At 40.3% G+C, this 15,588-nt stretch overlaps 1 protein-coding gene across 1 annotated transcript in view; it reads left to right on the top strand.

The window, feature by feature from the left end:
- vwa5b1 (von Willebrand factor A domain containing 5B1) overlaps positions 1–15,588 on the top strand; it is a 73,991-nt gene that overhangs the window by 40,393 nt on the left and 18,010 nt on the right. The window contains exons 13-18 of the mRNA XM_088938078.1: positions 3,507–3,706; positions 8,142–8,280; positions 9,682–9,990; positions 11,111–11,248; positions 11,678–11,812; positions 14,507–14,578. Coding sequence (XP_088794204.1) covers positions 3,507–3,706; positions 8,142–8,280; positions 9,682–9,990; positions 11,111–11,248; positions 11,678–11,812; positions 14,507–14,578 — 993 coding nt within the window. The remainder of the gene's footprint in view (positions 1–3,506; positions 3,707–8,141; positions 8,281–9,681; positions 9,991–11,110; positions 11,249–11,677; positions 11,813–14,506; positions 14,579–15,588) is intronic.

The following is a 15,588-nucleotide window of genomic DNA, read 5'->3' as shown; positions in this document are numbered from 1 at the left end:
ATCTGTGTGCTTTTCAGGACATCCATTTTCAACTTTACCAGTGATTAATACAGAAAAGCAGGCAATTCTACAAATAATGAAAGAGAGAAGAAAACTAAACAAAAAAAAGGACACGTTATCTCAGCATTGCAGCTGGATTGCTTTAGACATCTTGTGTTTCACTGGCTTCTACAATACAGTATCTACTGTAAATAAATGTAATGCATGTGCTTGTGCCTTTTAGGGTTTTATTTTGTGCCTTTTAGTTTGGAACAGTGGGTTGGGAGAAAAACTCCTGCCCTCACCAATCCCAGATAAAAACACATAATGTTGTCTAATTTATTTCAGTTTTTGCTCTTCTGAAACAGCATTAGCAAGCTTTCTTTGTTTCTCACTTGCTGTCTGCTCCCCATTCCCATTACACATCTTCTTGCCCATGGTCACCTCCTGTTGCTTGTTGTTACTCTATAGTTTTTGGGTTTTTAGCCATTATTATCCCCTCACTTTAAAAATAATGCCACATATATGGCTAATCCTTATTTCAAACTCACTCGCCATCTAATGCCAGTTTCATTAATCAGACTTTTACCTCTGGAACTGCTGCTTCAGCTCTCCAAGTGCAGATATCTCTCAATCCAACTTTACTTCTCATAATCCCAATCTTGCTTGATTGCTAATGAACTCCTCCTGATTTAAAGAAGTGGACTATATCTCTTTAGGGAAAGGTCTTACAACATTGAGTCCTCATCTTCTTCTCCTTCAACCAGCCAGAGAGAAGTCTTTGCTCTTTCGCCCTGCATGGTACACAGCCAGCAGCTCAAAGACCCTGCTGATGTGCTTATGCTTCTCCCCTTTGTGGTGATGACTTCACTCCCCAGCAGCCTCAGCCTGCAGGAACTGCTGGAGAATCTTGGGCCTTGTCTGCCTACAAGTACTCACCGCCCAAATAGTCTCCCTTTGCCCCTCACCTCTGCTGCTCTCGTTTTCCCTGCTACTGTTTTGCCAGTGCTTTATCTTCTTGGCACTCATCTGTTGCTCTTCAAGCATAGCCTTCCTACTCCCTGGTGCAAGTTTTCCCTGATGAGATACCCACGCCTATACCAAGCTGTAAGCTGACAATGCCGAGTACAGGTTCTGTGTACTTTCTGCTCAGGCTTTTAGCTTCTGTCCTTTTCTTTCCAGTCTCTCAACAGTTCAGGTGTCACCGTCCTGGCCCTCTTTTTGTGAAGACAGTAGTTCAACAGTTAAGTAGTGCAGGCATTTGGTTATAATAATAATTGCTTACACGTATATATCGCTTTTCTGGACACTCCACTCAAAGCGCTTTACAGGTAATGGGGATCCCCTCCACCACCACCAATGTGCAGCCCCACCTGGATGATGCGACGGCAGCCATAGTGCGCCAGAACGCTCACCACACATCAGATATCAGTGGGGAGGAGAGCAGAGTAATGAAGCCAATTCATAGATGGGGATTATTAGGAGGCCATGATTGGTAAGGGCCAATGGGAAATTTGGCCAGGATGCCGGGGTTACACCCCTACTCTTTTCATAAAACGCCCTGGGATTTTTAATGACCACAGAGAGTCAGGACCTCGGTTTTACGTCTCATCCGAAGGACGGCGCCTGTTTACAGTATAGTGTCCCCGTCACTATACTGGGGCATTAGGACCCACATGGACCACAGGGTGAGCGCCCCCTGCTGGCCCCACTAACACCTCTTCCAGGAGCAGCCTTAGTTTTTCCCAGGAGGTCTCCATCCAGGTACTGACCAGGCTCACACCTGCTTAGCTTCAGTGGGCTGCCAGCTGTGAGTTGCAGGGTGATATGGCTATGGCTATGGTTATGCCACTCCTGATTGGGAAACCCACAAGTAAGGATATAGAAACTACTATATAGTGTAGTCCTCCGATTGGCCCTGCAAGTTCCTGCATCAGTGAGTGTCCAAACATGGCCCTGATAGCTTCAGTCATGTCCCTGCATTTAATCGCTCTTATCTCTTTGACTCTCCCCCTCTCTTAGCTGACAGACCTTGATACTTGTGTTCTATTGCAAGGGCACTCCCTTCCTCCACTCCAGCTCCCATGCTGAAATTCACTCAAAAGCGGATGCAAATTTAAAATAATTGTATTGAGGTAACAACGCTATCCCATCTTTACTTGAGCAATTCGTATGCTTTACAGTCTGTGTTGTAAACGACTTATTTATTAAGATGCTGTCACATTCTTTGCTTTATAACAGTTTGGCATATATGGGGTTCATTTGTGTGGTTCACCCCTTCTAAAAGACCAACTGCCTTGTCTTTGTGGCCAAATAGGTTAAGAGGAAACATACCTGTAATCCAGATATTCCTCCCATTTTACACAGCTGGATGTGTGTAACTGTTAAATAATTTTCTCCCATTAACACAGACTTTGATAACTGTAGTTTTGTATTCATTTGTAAAACCATTCACCTGTATAATCGTAGCAGTTGTATTCTGCTTTGGCATGTGAAAAACATCAACTGAGTTCAGTCTTTTGAGCTTCAGACTTCTAGCCAGGACATCATCCCTCTAGCAACAAGTCAAAGACCTTTATTGTTAATACATCTGAATTATTTGTTCTGTTATTATAACTGTATTACTATTGTTATTTGAATAGATGTGGTATCATGTTTATTTGTTTTTCTTAATATCAGTCTTTTCTTCTCTTTATTATGATTCATGTGTCACATCTGTTATTTTGCATGAGTCAGCCAACTCTCAGACTTATTTGTCATTGTATCAAGAGTACTCTACTGCTTTCACATCTAAATTGATGGGTTTAATAACATGTGAGAGTGAACGCTTATCCTCCACCCTACCTAATTAATTACAAATAGGGGTATTTAACACCCCTTTCTCAGCATACGTTTTATATCCTATCCTCCACACCATCCTCATCCCCATCCAAATGAAGTGAATGACTGAGTCTTTGACTCATTTTAACTAGCGAGGGGTTCTGACGGTAGGTAATCAATTCTTAGGGGTTTTTAGGTAATCAATGTTTTTAGGCCTGGCTGTTCCCTCAGCCAAGTAGATTAGAGCTGGATCTGAGTCTTAAGTTGATCACACCTAAACTGCTTGTTACTAAGTTCAGTACGGAGTTATTGAAAATCATTTAGCTTTGAACACATTTTAATGATCCTGTTGGCACTTCAGTACTGAGAAATTGGTAGATTTCAGTCAAGTGGAAATGACCTGCCCATTGTTTTGATAAAATTGTTAAATTTCCACCATATCTTTGCATAATGCAGAGATACTAATTTCTGGTGTTGAAGAGCCACGACCAGGAGGTTTTACAAATATGAGAAAATGCACAGTGACTAGGGACTTTGGAACAATGGTTATTTAAATCAGATAAGACAATAAATATCTCGATTACTTCCTTAATGGTTGAATGCAAATCAGAAGACTCTGCTGCTCACTCAGACCAAGGAATGCAAATTAAAATTAATTTTCTCATAGATTCAGGTGGCTTAATGTGAATGCTCTTTCTGTTGTTTAGGAATGGATGCCAAGAGCTCACCACGGAGGAGGGCGTATAGCACCAATCAGATAGTTGATTACAATCCAGTGAAAAGGGCCTTCACTCCGAGTGATCCGAGCTCTGCTGTGGCTAAGAACCCGCTGAGGAGAGCCAAGATTCAGGAGCTCGTGGGGCAGCCCAGCCCTGACTACGGAGTCCAGTGGGTGGCAGATTTTCAAGTAAGAACCAAAACCTCCCAACTTTGTTTGCTGCCTGTGCTGTAGAACTGAACCTTCAAGTTTAAAATGCTCATGGGATGGTTAAAAGTTACGATACTGTATATTTTAGCGAGATTTTTTTATCATTTCTTACAAGACAACTGAAAGCACATTTAGGACAGAGTGTACATGTACAGATTTTTGGAATCTAAACCAAATTAATTCCATAAATTTCATACAAATGACATAATCAATGTCAATTCAAGAAATATATCACAATAATGTATATTATTGTAACAAACATTTTGGTTTAATATGCTTTAATCAGAAGACCGAAACTTTATTGCATAAACATTCAAGGAGGTGAAAATCTGCTTAATAAACGTCTCCTACAGCAAGAAAATTGCATCTTTTCAAGGATTTCTTAATAACTTCAATTTAACTGTCCCTTTGAGTTAAATCAAACTTCTCTTTGTATTGTTTTATGTGATTCATGCTTTGTAATGTTTGTATTCTTCTTTACTGTTTAAACAAATTAACAACACTTTGGAAAAAAGCAAGGAAGATTTGAAACTCACTTTCACAGGATATTTTGCATACAGGATACACCTTTTCAGAAAGGGGAGTGTGTGGGAAAAATACATTGCTTAGTTTATGTAAGAGCTAACACAAATGTTTATCTGAAAAAGATGAGTTAAATTTTGCTAGAGGCCATTGTCTTGAAAGATTCATATAGCGAGGAGGGGATGATATACATTAAAAAAAGGTTTCACTTGTACTATTTGTCACCTATAAGATTCCTGCCTCACTGACCAATGAGTATCAATTCAATTTAGTCATCATAGGGGGCAGTGAATCAGAATTCATTAAAGGGCTTATTTGCCATAATGAGTAATGAAAATAACTGGCAAGTTCTTGCAGGATTCAACAACAGCAACATTGCTTAATTCCTGAACTGCCTTGCACCCCAAAGTGCAATTATGACCAATATCAATTAAAACAACTAAACAAGTGGTGATTGTGTTTTTGTTATAAGCTTAATTGAGTCCATAGTACAAAAAGACAGAGCATTCCTCAGTCATCATAGAAGGCATAGGAGCAATTCATAGGGTATTTAGACCGGCAGAGAAAAGCGTAGTATTGTCAGTCTGCGGAAACATTATAAGAGCCAGGATGAGTCTTTGAGAAAAATGTCTTTAGTGAAATCAGAACACATGTAGCACTTGTCTATCTCCTTTATAGCACTAAATATCCGTAAACTTCATTCTGGACAATAAAGCAAAGAAAAACAAGAAATTACTGTACATAATGCAACATCACTAAAATAAAGACCACATTTTAACAGGCCACCTGGGGTAGTTCAATTCAATAAGTTTGACATTCTCAGATTCCTTAGAATGGAACAGATTGATCCCAAATACCTCTAGATTATGTATTTTTAAAGACTATTATTTCTTTCTGAAGGAGGTTAGGAAATAACCTATGAAACGTGTCACTGTAAAAAATAATGAGGTGCAGAAACTGAGCTAGACCTTGACAGGTCTCGGAACATTAACCTATCCTGGAACATGCAGAAGGAAGATTATTTTTTCAGGCTTGCTAATGAAAGACGTGATTTGTTCATGGTTCTTCTGATTTATATAATTGCCGCCGACAGTTACACTAAGAGAGAGATGTTTGGCGTGCAAATTAACTATGGCTTCTTTTCAAAGCTCTAAAAGGTTTACAGTGGCAAAGATATTTGTTCAGGAATGATAAAAGGTATTTTTTTAGTGTTTTTAGTTACAACTTAATGTAATGCTTTATGCTCATTATGTAAAATATCAAAAAATGGCAAGATTCTGTTGCTTTTAATAACACATCTAGATGACATAAGATAGATTACAACAAAAACCTTGTCCAGTTGTTTGAATTTTTAGCTTGATAAGGAATAAGTATGGTTTAAGTGACATTTATATTAAGATTATGAATCTTCTACTGCAAACATCATTCATGGATATTTTCCTGTATGCCATTTAATTTAGCAAATTAATCGACAGCAAAAAAATACCTGAAATTGAAATATTAACCAATACAGATGTTGGTTAATATACAATATACAATATTCAACAAGACAATAATAATATAATATACAATATTCAACAAGGCAAATGACCAACTGTTAAGAAATCATTTCCTATGATGTTGTTTACTTAGTACCATGGTTCCTATAATTGAAACCACTGTAATAAGTAATTTATGTGCTGGTGGACAGGATATAGTTAGCATGAAACCTGTGTAGGTCTGGGCATATTAAAGCCTCTTTAGTATCTTAATAGATACCTCAGTATGTACAGGTATGATGTTATAATAGTCTGGATAGTGGGAGAAAATGCATCCAAACACTGGGAGACCTGAGAGAAATTGTTAAATTAGTCTGCTTAAGCCAATAGCGAGTTTATTTAAGTCATTAGGATCCAGGCGGGAATGACACACCGATCTTCCAGGACCAACAGGATGTTCTCAAGCTCCAAGGGAGTTTAGAAAAAAATGGCAGAAAGGGTAGGAGTGGGATAAAAGAGAACATCAAGACTTTTGGAAGTGTTGGAAGGATTCTGATTGAATTAAGAGAAACAGCAGAAGGAGGAGGAGAAGAAAGAAAATGAAACAAATCAAGTTTAGAAAGGATAGGTTTGAGGGCATAAATCTGTCCCCTGGATGAAATGGCTGAGAAGCTAAGTAAATATGGCCCAAAATCTCTCTTTACAGCTTAGAAATAACCAGCTGCATCAATAAAGCTAATTTTATTTTAAGTGGAAAGCCTTCCATACTGGAAAATATCATTGGGAGGGAAAGTTAGCTGATTTAGAAATGCATCTTCATATTGGTGCACCCTGCTGTTAATGTAATAGGCTTTATTACAGCTCGAGTGACTGGCGTGAGTTTAATGGGAAATATTGCAATTAATGTAAATGTCAGTAAGCACTTTGGAGAGCTGGGTGTGATCTGAATGATGATTCGTGTGCACATAGATAAGGATGTGAATCTCTAACATTTCTGTTCTTGAAATTATTCTCAATAAATATCAAATTAAACTGATTTACAGGCATTCTGGGAAATCCCTCAGGGGTATCTTAAAAGATATGTTGAAAAACTATCTGGCTTTTCATGGTCTTTCACCTGCACAACTCATTAAAATTCCCATTGAACCATTAGAAGTATAAATACTAGAAATTCCTCTTGGAATGTCATGGTAATTCTGCTCACTAGAAAATATTATTCTTATACAGTTGGGGTGATTCATATTGGAGTCACCAAAAACCCATATTCATTAATATGAAATTGAAGGACTGGCCTTCTAAATATTCCTGAAGTGATTTAAAAAAAATATATTTCTGTTCACTTTATTTGAAAATGAACTAAAGGTTTCTATATCATTTCCACTGTTCTAACATTTCTATCTATAACATCTCTATTCTGCCATTATGACAGGCCTACAGTACCTCTAACCAGGGGGCTCAAGAGACCTGCACACACGGGGATCATGATGGAACATGCAGGGAGATTTTATTTTTCCAAATCTTTCATTGTACATAAACACACCTACTCTACACAACTATCACCATGATTCCCTTCATAAACCAGACCTAGTCTAAATTCAACCCAGTGAGAATGTTGCTCTCTGCCCTTCTCCAATTAACTAATTAATCAATTAATACACCACCCATGTTGACCTGCAATACGTGCAAACCTAGAGGGCCTAACGATCTCTATTAGCAGGTCAGCTTAAACTAACATTCTTACTACTGTCAAGAAAGAGTTCTTTCCGGGCCCTATGCAGACGATACGATCCGGGGATGAGTGAGGAAACACTGGGGAAAAAGTCATGCAGGATACGGGAATGAATACAGGGGTGGGGGGGGCAAAGTGTGCAGGTGTACAGGGGAGTGAGTCCGGGGCAAACAATCCAAACCACATTCCGATGCAAAATCCAGAACGAAGGCAAAAGGTCCAAAGCCGGGCGGTCCATCTGAGACTGACGGTTAAAAACAGGAACCGGGTCGGAACCGGCAGGGGGAGCGGGAACAGGAACAGAAACTTAAAACCATAACGCAGCCAGGCGCTTCCAGGTCCCGGGCTCGCACGATACAGGAATCAATGCAGAGCCCCGAACTGAGTGGGCGTCGGGCTTTTAAGGGGGGCTGGAAGGAGGCTGGAACAAGGGGCAGGTGCACAAAATCAGGTCCGAAGTGAAAGAGCCAGAGCGCCCTTAAGGAGGAGGGACTACAATCGTGACAACTACTGCTGGCCTGCCACCATCGTCTGTAGTTAGTTTTCCTTAGGAACACCAAGGTCCTCATAGTGTGCCCAAGGTAGGCCTCATTGTTTTTAACCTCCTCAGCTGGTAAGCTTGTGTGCGTCATCAGCCAGAGTGTGCCCCTCCACCTCACTCCGGTCTTTGCTCCTGCCCCAACAGGAGGGTGTGGCCCAAGGCCAGGAGCAGGATCTGCCCCAGCTGGGTGCCAGCCTGAAGACGGTGGCCAAGACAATGACTTTCGAAGACAGTTCGAGATCATCAACAGACAGCCCTTCTGTCAGCAGCACTGGAGACCCAGGCAAGAGGGGAATCATTGCCTTTCAAGTACTGTTGTCATTTATAAGGCTTTTTGTACTCTTACAAAATTGGCTCTCATTTTTGGAATCACAGGGATGAGGCGGTTAAGCACAGCTCTTGGGCATGATGTGACACGATAGCTAGGTTAAGCGCTTTCCTTGGTTTCTTTAAATTGTTCCTATGGGCTTCTTTTCGAGTGCTTTGCAAAGAATTAATGTCCCTTCTGGGGTGTAATCCCAGGTTCTGCCCTATGTCTCTGGGATAGACTCCCAGTTTGCCTCAGTCCATACCAGGAATAAGCAGCTTTCTGATGAAGGACGAATGTGCAATCCTTACTAGCACTGGTGTTGGAGAACTTTTCCCCCGCCTCCCCTTAAAAGACAGTCAGGAGTTTTTATTTCATGGGCATGGGAGCGAAACACACAGAGATGCTCTGTGTATTTTTTCAAAGTAATTCAACTAGAACAGTCCTTAAATATTTTTCTCTTACCTACAGTCCCACGCTTCCCTGTGCTTACAAGATTGGCAGTGTTCCAAAATCAGGCACATCTTCCTACCTCCCTATTGGCTAAAGATAACTTCTTTTAATACAATGGGTTACTAAGGTTCATAGCACGCATTCCTATATAATGGTATAGAATTACATAGTAGCCCTTGTGTCCAGCATTCTTCTAATCCATATAAAACCAGTTCTGAATGTCCACCTTAGAAAATATTGCATCTTCTGCCGGAAAAGTGTGTACAAAGTTCACAGAGACCCTCTTAACACTGGGAAACAGGAATATTCTCGCCTGGACTAAAGGAAACTTAGATTCACCTGTCAATTTCCATTACCAATCATCGACACAATAACGTTTTTTCGAGCAAGAGCATTTCTGTGTGTCTTACCAACATGACACCGCCATCAAGTTTGAAATTGCAATTGAAGTTGCATAGTATTGTTACCACGCTCCCTCAGTAGAGAACCTCCACCTTATTAGATAGATAGATTCCTGAAGGGAAATTGATGTGTTACAGCAGCCCAAGACAAAAAAAACAGACATCAGGGTAGACACAAAATTAGAATATGTACAGTAATACAAAATAAATATAAAATAAAATAAATACAAAGGTGTGTGCAAAATGTGATCATAGTCCCTGTAAAAACAATAAAATATGTGCAAAATGCACATAGGTATATACAGATTGAGTGTCCAAAAAGTACAATGGCGCAACATGCTGTCCATAGACGAGCAAATGAAGGGCTAACAGTCCTAGCCTAGGGCAGCGTTATACACCCTGACAGCCACTGGGAGGAAAGACCCGGGGAAATGTTCCCTTGAACACCGTAGCTGGAGCAGTCTGTTGCTGAAAGTGCTCCGCTGCCCAATAACAGTCCCAACAGTTATTGTTCTCCTCACAGATGGCTACCCCCATCAACTCTGTGAAATCGAAACGCCTCTGGAGGGGCCCTCCCTGGACCCTCTCCTGTCCCAGTCTGCCCCTGGCAGTCAGCCGGGGGGGGACTGCAAAGCCGTGATCTCAGGGCTGCTCTGCGGGAGGCCAGTTCGATGGGAAGTGGCTTTTGACATCGAGCCCTTCCTGAAAGGGAGGGAACGAGAGGAGAAAGTCCACGAGGACCTGTGGAACGAGACCTTCCACCACCTGGCGGGCCGCTCGATCATTCAAGACTTTGAACAAATGGCAGAGAAGGAGTGCGAGATCGAGCACGGTGAGGCAAACACAGCGCGCAGCGTGCAGAAATGTATTCAGTGAATGCATGCTTCTTCTTTGTGCAAATCTCAATCCAAGACAGATTTCATCCTATTCTAATATTTACACACTCATATATATTTCTGACGGGGTTTGGGGAGCTGTATCACCGCACGATGATTGCAAAGTAAGAAAGCAGAGAATCATCTCATGTTGAACGTTCTTCAGGTTTAAGTATCTGAGCAACCACAGACCCCTGTCGTGCAAGCAGCTGTGTTTTTAAACACGCCCATTGTAAAAGGCTTCAGAAGTTTTTAACAAATAAATAAGTTCATTTTTTTTTCCGATTTCGCAAACCAGAAACTCCAAAGTCCCAATTTACAGTATTTATTGTGAAATTTTCCACAAGGTACACAAGGTGGCAAGAGACTTGTCTTTTGCACTCCTGTCTGTTCATGTGTTTCTCAAATCATTACTTTCTTCCTCACGGCACTCCTACATGTGAAGGAAGCATTTTCTTTTTTCCGAAGGAGTTCAGCAATTTTTAAAAAAAAAGCTTTTTAAAGAAAAAATACCTTCAAGTTAAACTGACTGATCTTCATAGGCAACAGAGTAAATTCTCATTTACAGTAGCGGAGAGTGAAGTCTCTTTGTTTGCAGAAGCTGTTAGATAAAATTGAATTTTCTTTTGTTTATTTTTAAGTTAAAAAGGATTTATTATGATTGCAAACGAAAGTTCTTACATTTTTTTTAGTTTTTACAGATCCCTGGTTTATGCATTTACTGCAAAACTTACACTTCTGTTCTGTGATAAGATCTTAAGGATTTATTTTCTTTACTGTATTCCAATCTACAAAGCTCCATGCAATTTGAAAAAAAAAACCAGAATTGTGGTACACAAACCATTAAATATGATTTAAGATTTAAACCTGGAAGACATATAATGAATAGTTGGCTCAGAAGAGATTGGCACATCAAAAAGTCACCATATTATACTGTAGATTTACAATAGTAAACTTTGTAAGTCATGTTAAAAACATTTGACAAGTACTTGGAGGGATAAATTAATATAATTATTAACAATTGACTAATTGATAGTTATAAAACCTTTAAAAGACCATTTTGTCATTTTGTCACAGGTTCAGGAAGGAGATACCAGCTCAATGCCATTCACACCAGCAAAGCCTGCAACATTCTGAGTAAATACACAGCATTTGTGCCCATTGACCTGGACAGTAACGAATACCTGCCCATCTTTATCGAGTACACCAGTCCAGGTAAAACTTAATTCAGATTAAAACCTCATTAATTAATGTTTTCGAAAACCTTGTGTTTTAACAAGATTTGCCCTGTTACTGACAGATCTCTTATATGATACAGTGTTTGGTCTTTGCAGAGCACAGTGAGGAGAGGACAGATATATTTTGTATAATGTCAGCACACGGTAACCTAGTCTAGACTGATAGGGGCCTATAGGTGACCATTACTGTCCTTTATGTACTAGTGTATGGTTTACAGTGCAAACGTTTGGAATTATTTCCAGAAATACAGATACAACATTTGCAGATAAGTCACTGCAGTAAAAGAGAACAAGTTGATCAGTTGGGCCTTTTACTACACTTGCATAAAAGCACAGAAGAAAAACACGAGCCTCCTGTGAACTGTGCACTCTTTTTGTCTTTGAATGACTGTGATTCTTCCTCCAGGAGACACATCAAAGCCAAGCAGCCAGCTGGGCTCTCGGTCCAACAGTCGGAGGAACCGGGGCTACTCCATCGGCCTGGGACGCTCTCAGTCAGGCTGCATTTCGGAAGGTGGAGAGGACGGATTTTCAGCCATGAGTAAGGCTTCAGAATTCTTTCAGGAAGTCTTTGTTAATTTCAGCCTGACCAACGAGGTCAAGCATATAACACAGAACTCAGATACAATTCAAATCATGCCTGAAATGTTTTTGAAGCCCTCAGTGCACGATAGTCCATAACTACATCCCATAGTGTAGAGGTTAAAGACGAACACTGATTAGTTGAATGTCCTGTTATCGGTATTCCTTCCCCTTGTAAAGAACCGATTTCTCCACCAAATTTTGAAATCAAGCAATCATTCAGTCCTCCAATTCATAAGGCACCTTCCAAGTCAAATACCTCAAGATGGGGGGGGATAGTGGGGGTTATTCATACAAAACAGACAATGTGTCTTTATCATCCTTTTAAAGTCTTTTTATGTCATTCTGAGACTACCCTCAGGATACGTACTGTGACAGGCCATGTAGTGTTACAAATTAAAAATGAAAACTATCAAAAAAGTGTCAAGTCACCAACAAAAGTTGGTATGCAAACAGTAGGAGTACGCACTGCAGTGCACTAATGGCTTGTGGAATTGAAATGAACAGTTTCAAGTGAACATTACAGAGACATATTAGGGACATCATGGATATAGCTATCATATAGGAGGATTTTGCTGGTCTACAGAGATCTGCATGGAGTGCTGACATACAGAAGACATGATGGATGGATTAATACCCTCATTCATTTATTTCCTTTTTTTTATTTGGATAATGTTAGCATGCCCAAAGGGGTTGGGCAGCCAGTTGACCTTGGACCCCTAGAGGTTTTTTCTCCTTACTAAGGAGATTTTGGTTCCCCTCCTCCATTGTCTTCTGTTCAAGATTCACAAAATGTCTGGTTACTTGCATTGTTAAGCACCTTGGGGCAACCTTGTTGTGAAAGGCGCTATATAAAAATAAATTGAATTGAATTGACATATAACACAGACACAGCACCACATTTGGAAATAAACAGTAGGAATTGCACACCATTTTCTCACCATGATAACAGCATTCTGCAAAACAACCTACTGTACACTTAACTCCCAGTGTTCAGTGTCCTAAAACCCTGGGAATTACATTCCCTGTTAGACGTCTCCTTAAGTGTTTCTCAACAATGTTTACAAAATACGTGATCACATTGAGACCAGAATAAAATATCCATCTGTCTGTTTTCTAACTACTTTGTCCAATTACGGTCACTGGGGAGTCAGATCCTATCCAAGCAATCAACAGGTGTAAGGCGGGTACACCCTGGACTGGGGGTCATTCCAATCCAGGGTGCACACAGAGAAACACACACCAGTATCAGAATCAGAATCACTTTTATTTGCCAGTACCTGTCAGGTACAGAAATTTGCCTTTTGGATGTACGTTTGGAACCTGCTCAACACAAAACCCACACAGGTGCAAAAGCAGCATCAACATTACTGACATAATTACATTAGACAATATACAGAAGATGGGGAGACATAAAAACACAGTCACAAACTGTGCTCACAGTACAGTGCAGATGTGCGGAATCTGTAGACATTACAGTATCTATAAGACACAAGTACATTCACATTTTACAATACAGTGCAAACGTGCAAACAATAGACATTATGGTATATGCAAGACACATGGCAAGTTCTGACCATGTGTGAAAGTACGGTTTGAGGAGTAAGGTGCAACTACATGGGGAGAACATACAGATGCAGAGAGCACCCCAGGAATTGAACACAGGACCCTAGTGCTGCAAGAGAGCAATGCTAACCACTGCACCAATGTGCAGCTCTCCATTTGATATGAACAATTTTAAACAATGGCATGAGCTGGAGTGCGAAACTAATTTGGATTTACTTGAATAAAATGATGAGGATCAAGAAATATAAAAACTGACCATGATATTGATTTCAGAAAAATCACTCGAACCTGGTTGTTTTTCTCAGTCTGGTGCTGGATTGTCTATGTAATGGTTGTAATACAGTATATAACACAACCTTGCAATATGTAATGTGGCCATAGGCGATGCGGTAGCTCAGTGGTCAGAATTGCTGCTTTGCAGCGCTGGAGCCCTGGGCTTAATTCTGGACCTGGGGTGCTGTCTGTGTGGCGTTTGTAATGTTCTTCCCGTGTTTGTGTAGGTTTTCCTTCAGATGCTCCAGTTTCCTCCCACAGTCCAAAGACATGCTGGTAATTTAATTGGCTGCTGGAATAATTGGCCCTGGTGTGAATGTGGGTATGTCTGTGTCTATGTGTGCCCTTCATGGACTGGTGTCTTATCCAAGATGTCCTGCCTTGTGCCTGTTGCTTACCAGGATAGGCTCTGGCTCTTCTTTGACCCTAAATTGGATAGAAAATGGATGGATGTAATATACAGTATGCTTCTAATACATCCTTGTATGCAATATATTCTTGTGATGCATTCGACAGAATCTGTATATCCAGTATATCCCTGTAATATGCATGTTTTCCACTGCTCTTCAGGTGTAATTGCATACACTACATTATTGCGAGATAAATCTTTTCCAAGTCCCATGGTTCATGACACGACCTGTGCCCGAATAACAGTGAGGATGTTCTATCTTTCCTGAGAGAATGAAACAAAAGGAAATTAAATTCTTGTTCTCTGCCAAGCAGACTCTGTCTCTGAGTTGTTGAAAGGGAGAAAAGCTGGCAAACCTTCTTCTACAGTATGTCCATCAATCTTTCTCTGTTTGTTTTATTGTAGACATTGAAGATGGCGTGTCTCCCTGTAGCACTCCTTCATCGTCAGGCTGGGATAGGTGCAGTTTTGTTGAAGGTAGACACATTAACCTGCATTTCATTTTTTTGGGTGGTTTGCTTGTTTTCTCAAAATGCTTTCCAGTGACAGGTAACATATATGGAGCTAGCAATCTTCAGAATCTCTCCCTGCACATCTTGGGATAAGCATTTACATAGTGATTCATTTCAATATTGTAATTTCAAGGAAAAACACTTACTGTTTCAGTACTTTTATTTGTCTTTCAAACAGGCAATTTATTAAGAAATGGAAGCAATGTGGTTGTGACTTCAGCAGCACTGCCACTACCTCCTCTACTGCTTATTATTCAGGACTTGATAGAGGAACATGAGGAAGATTACAAATGAGAACGGGTCACTCAACCCTATTGTCTCAAATGGTGGCTAGCAGCTCATTAATCCAAGCATGTTGTTAAACTGTCCTTCAACAACATGGCTGGACAGCCAACCCTTTGTGTAAAAAAGAGCTTACAAATGCACTTCTGCATCATTTCCTCTTTAGCTCTCTGGTTTGTGCTCTGTTGTTGAAGGTCTAGTGAAACCACAAAACACATTCCCTTTGGGCACTAATATTGAAAAAATAAGAACCCCTAACTACTGTGCAAACCTAAAACTAAAAATAATAAACCCTAGTACTATTATACTATACTACATGAATTATTCAACCTGCTGCTTCTGATGACAACCGGGTTTTCATTGGCCTTCTCTTTCTCAGAAGACAAGCAAAATATTTGACACAAAAACAGCTGTTGCAGGTAAAAAGAAGACAAAATGCCATTTAAAACAGTTATTGTGGGTGGCCAATGGCAGAAACAGTTTTCTTGTCAACTTTGGCACACCATGCATCTCTCCTTGCAAACAAGTCCAATGTTTTTTCCATTAAGCATTCTGAACTGCTGAATCGAGCTGTTAGTCTAGATCCTAGACTACAAAACACAAATGGAAGCTACTTACAGTGGCTATAGAAACATACGCTTTCACAAATAACACATTCTGTGGCCTAACGGCCTGAAATCAAGTCATACATTC

Source organism: Atractosteus spatula, chromosome 20 (genome assembly GCF_055471065.1).
Source record: "Atractosteus spatula isolate fAtrSpa1 chromosome 20, fAtrSpa1.hap1, whole genome shotgun sequence".
NCBI classification, from domain to species: Eukaryota; Metazoa; Chordata; class Actinopteri; order Semionotiformes; family Lepisosteidae; genus Atractosteus; species Atractosteus spatula.
The sequence above is the reverse complement of the archived record's forward strand: the minus strand, read 5'-3'. Positions and strand labels throughout refer to the sequence as shown.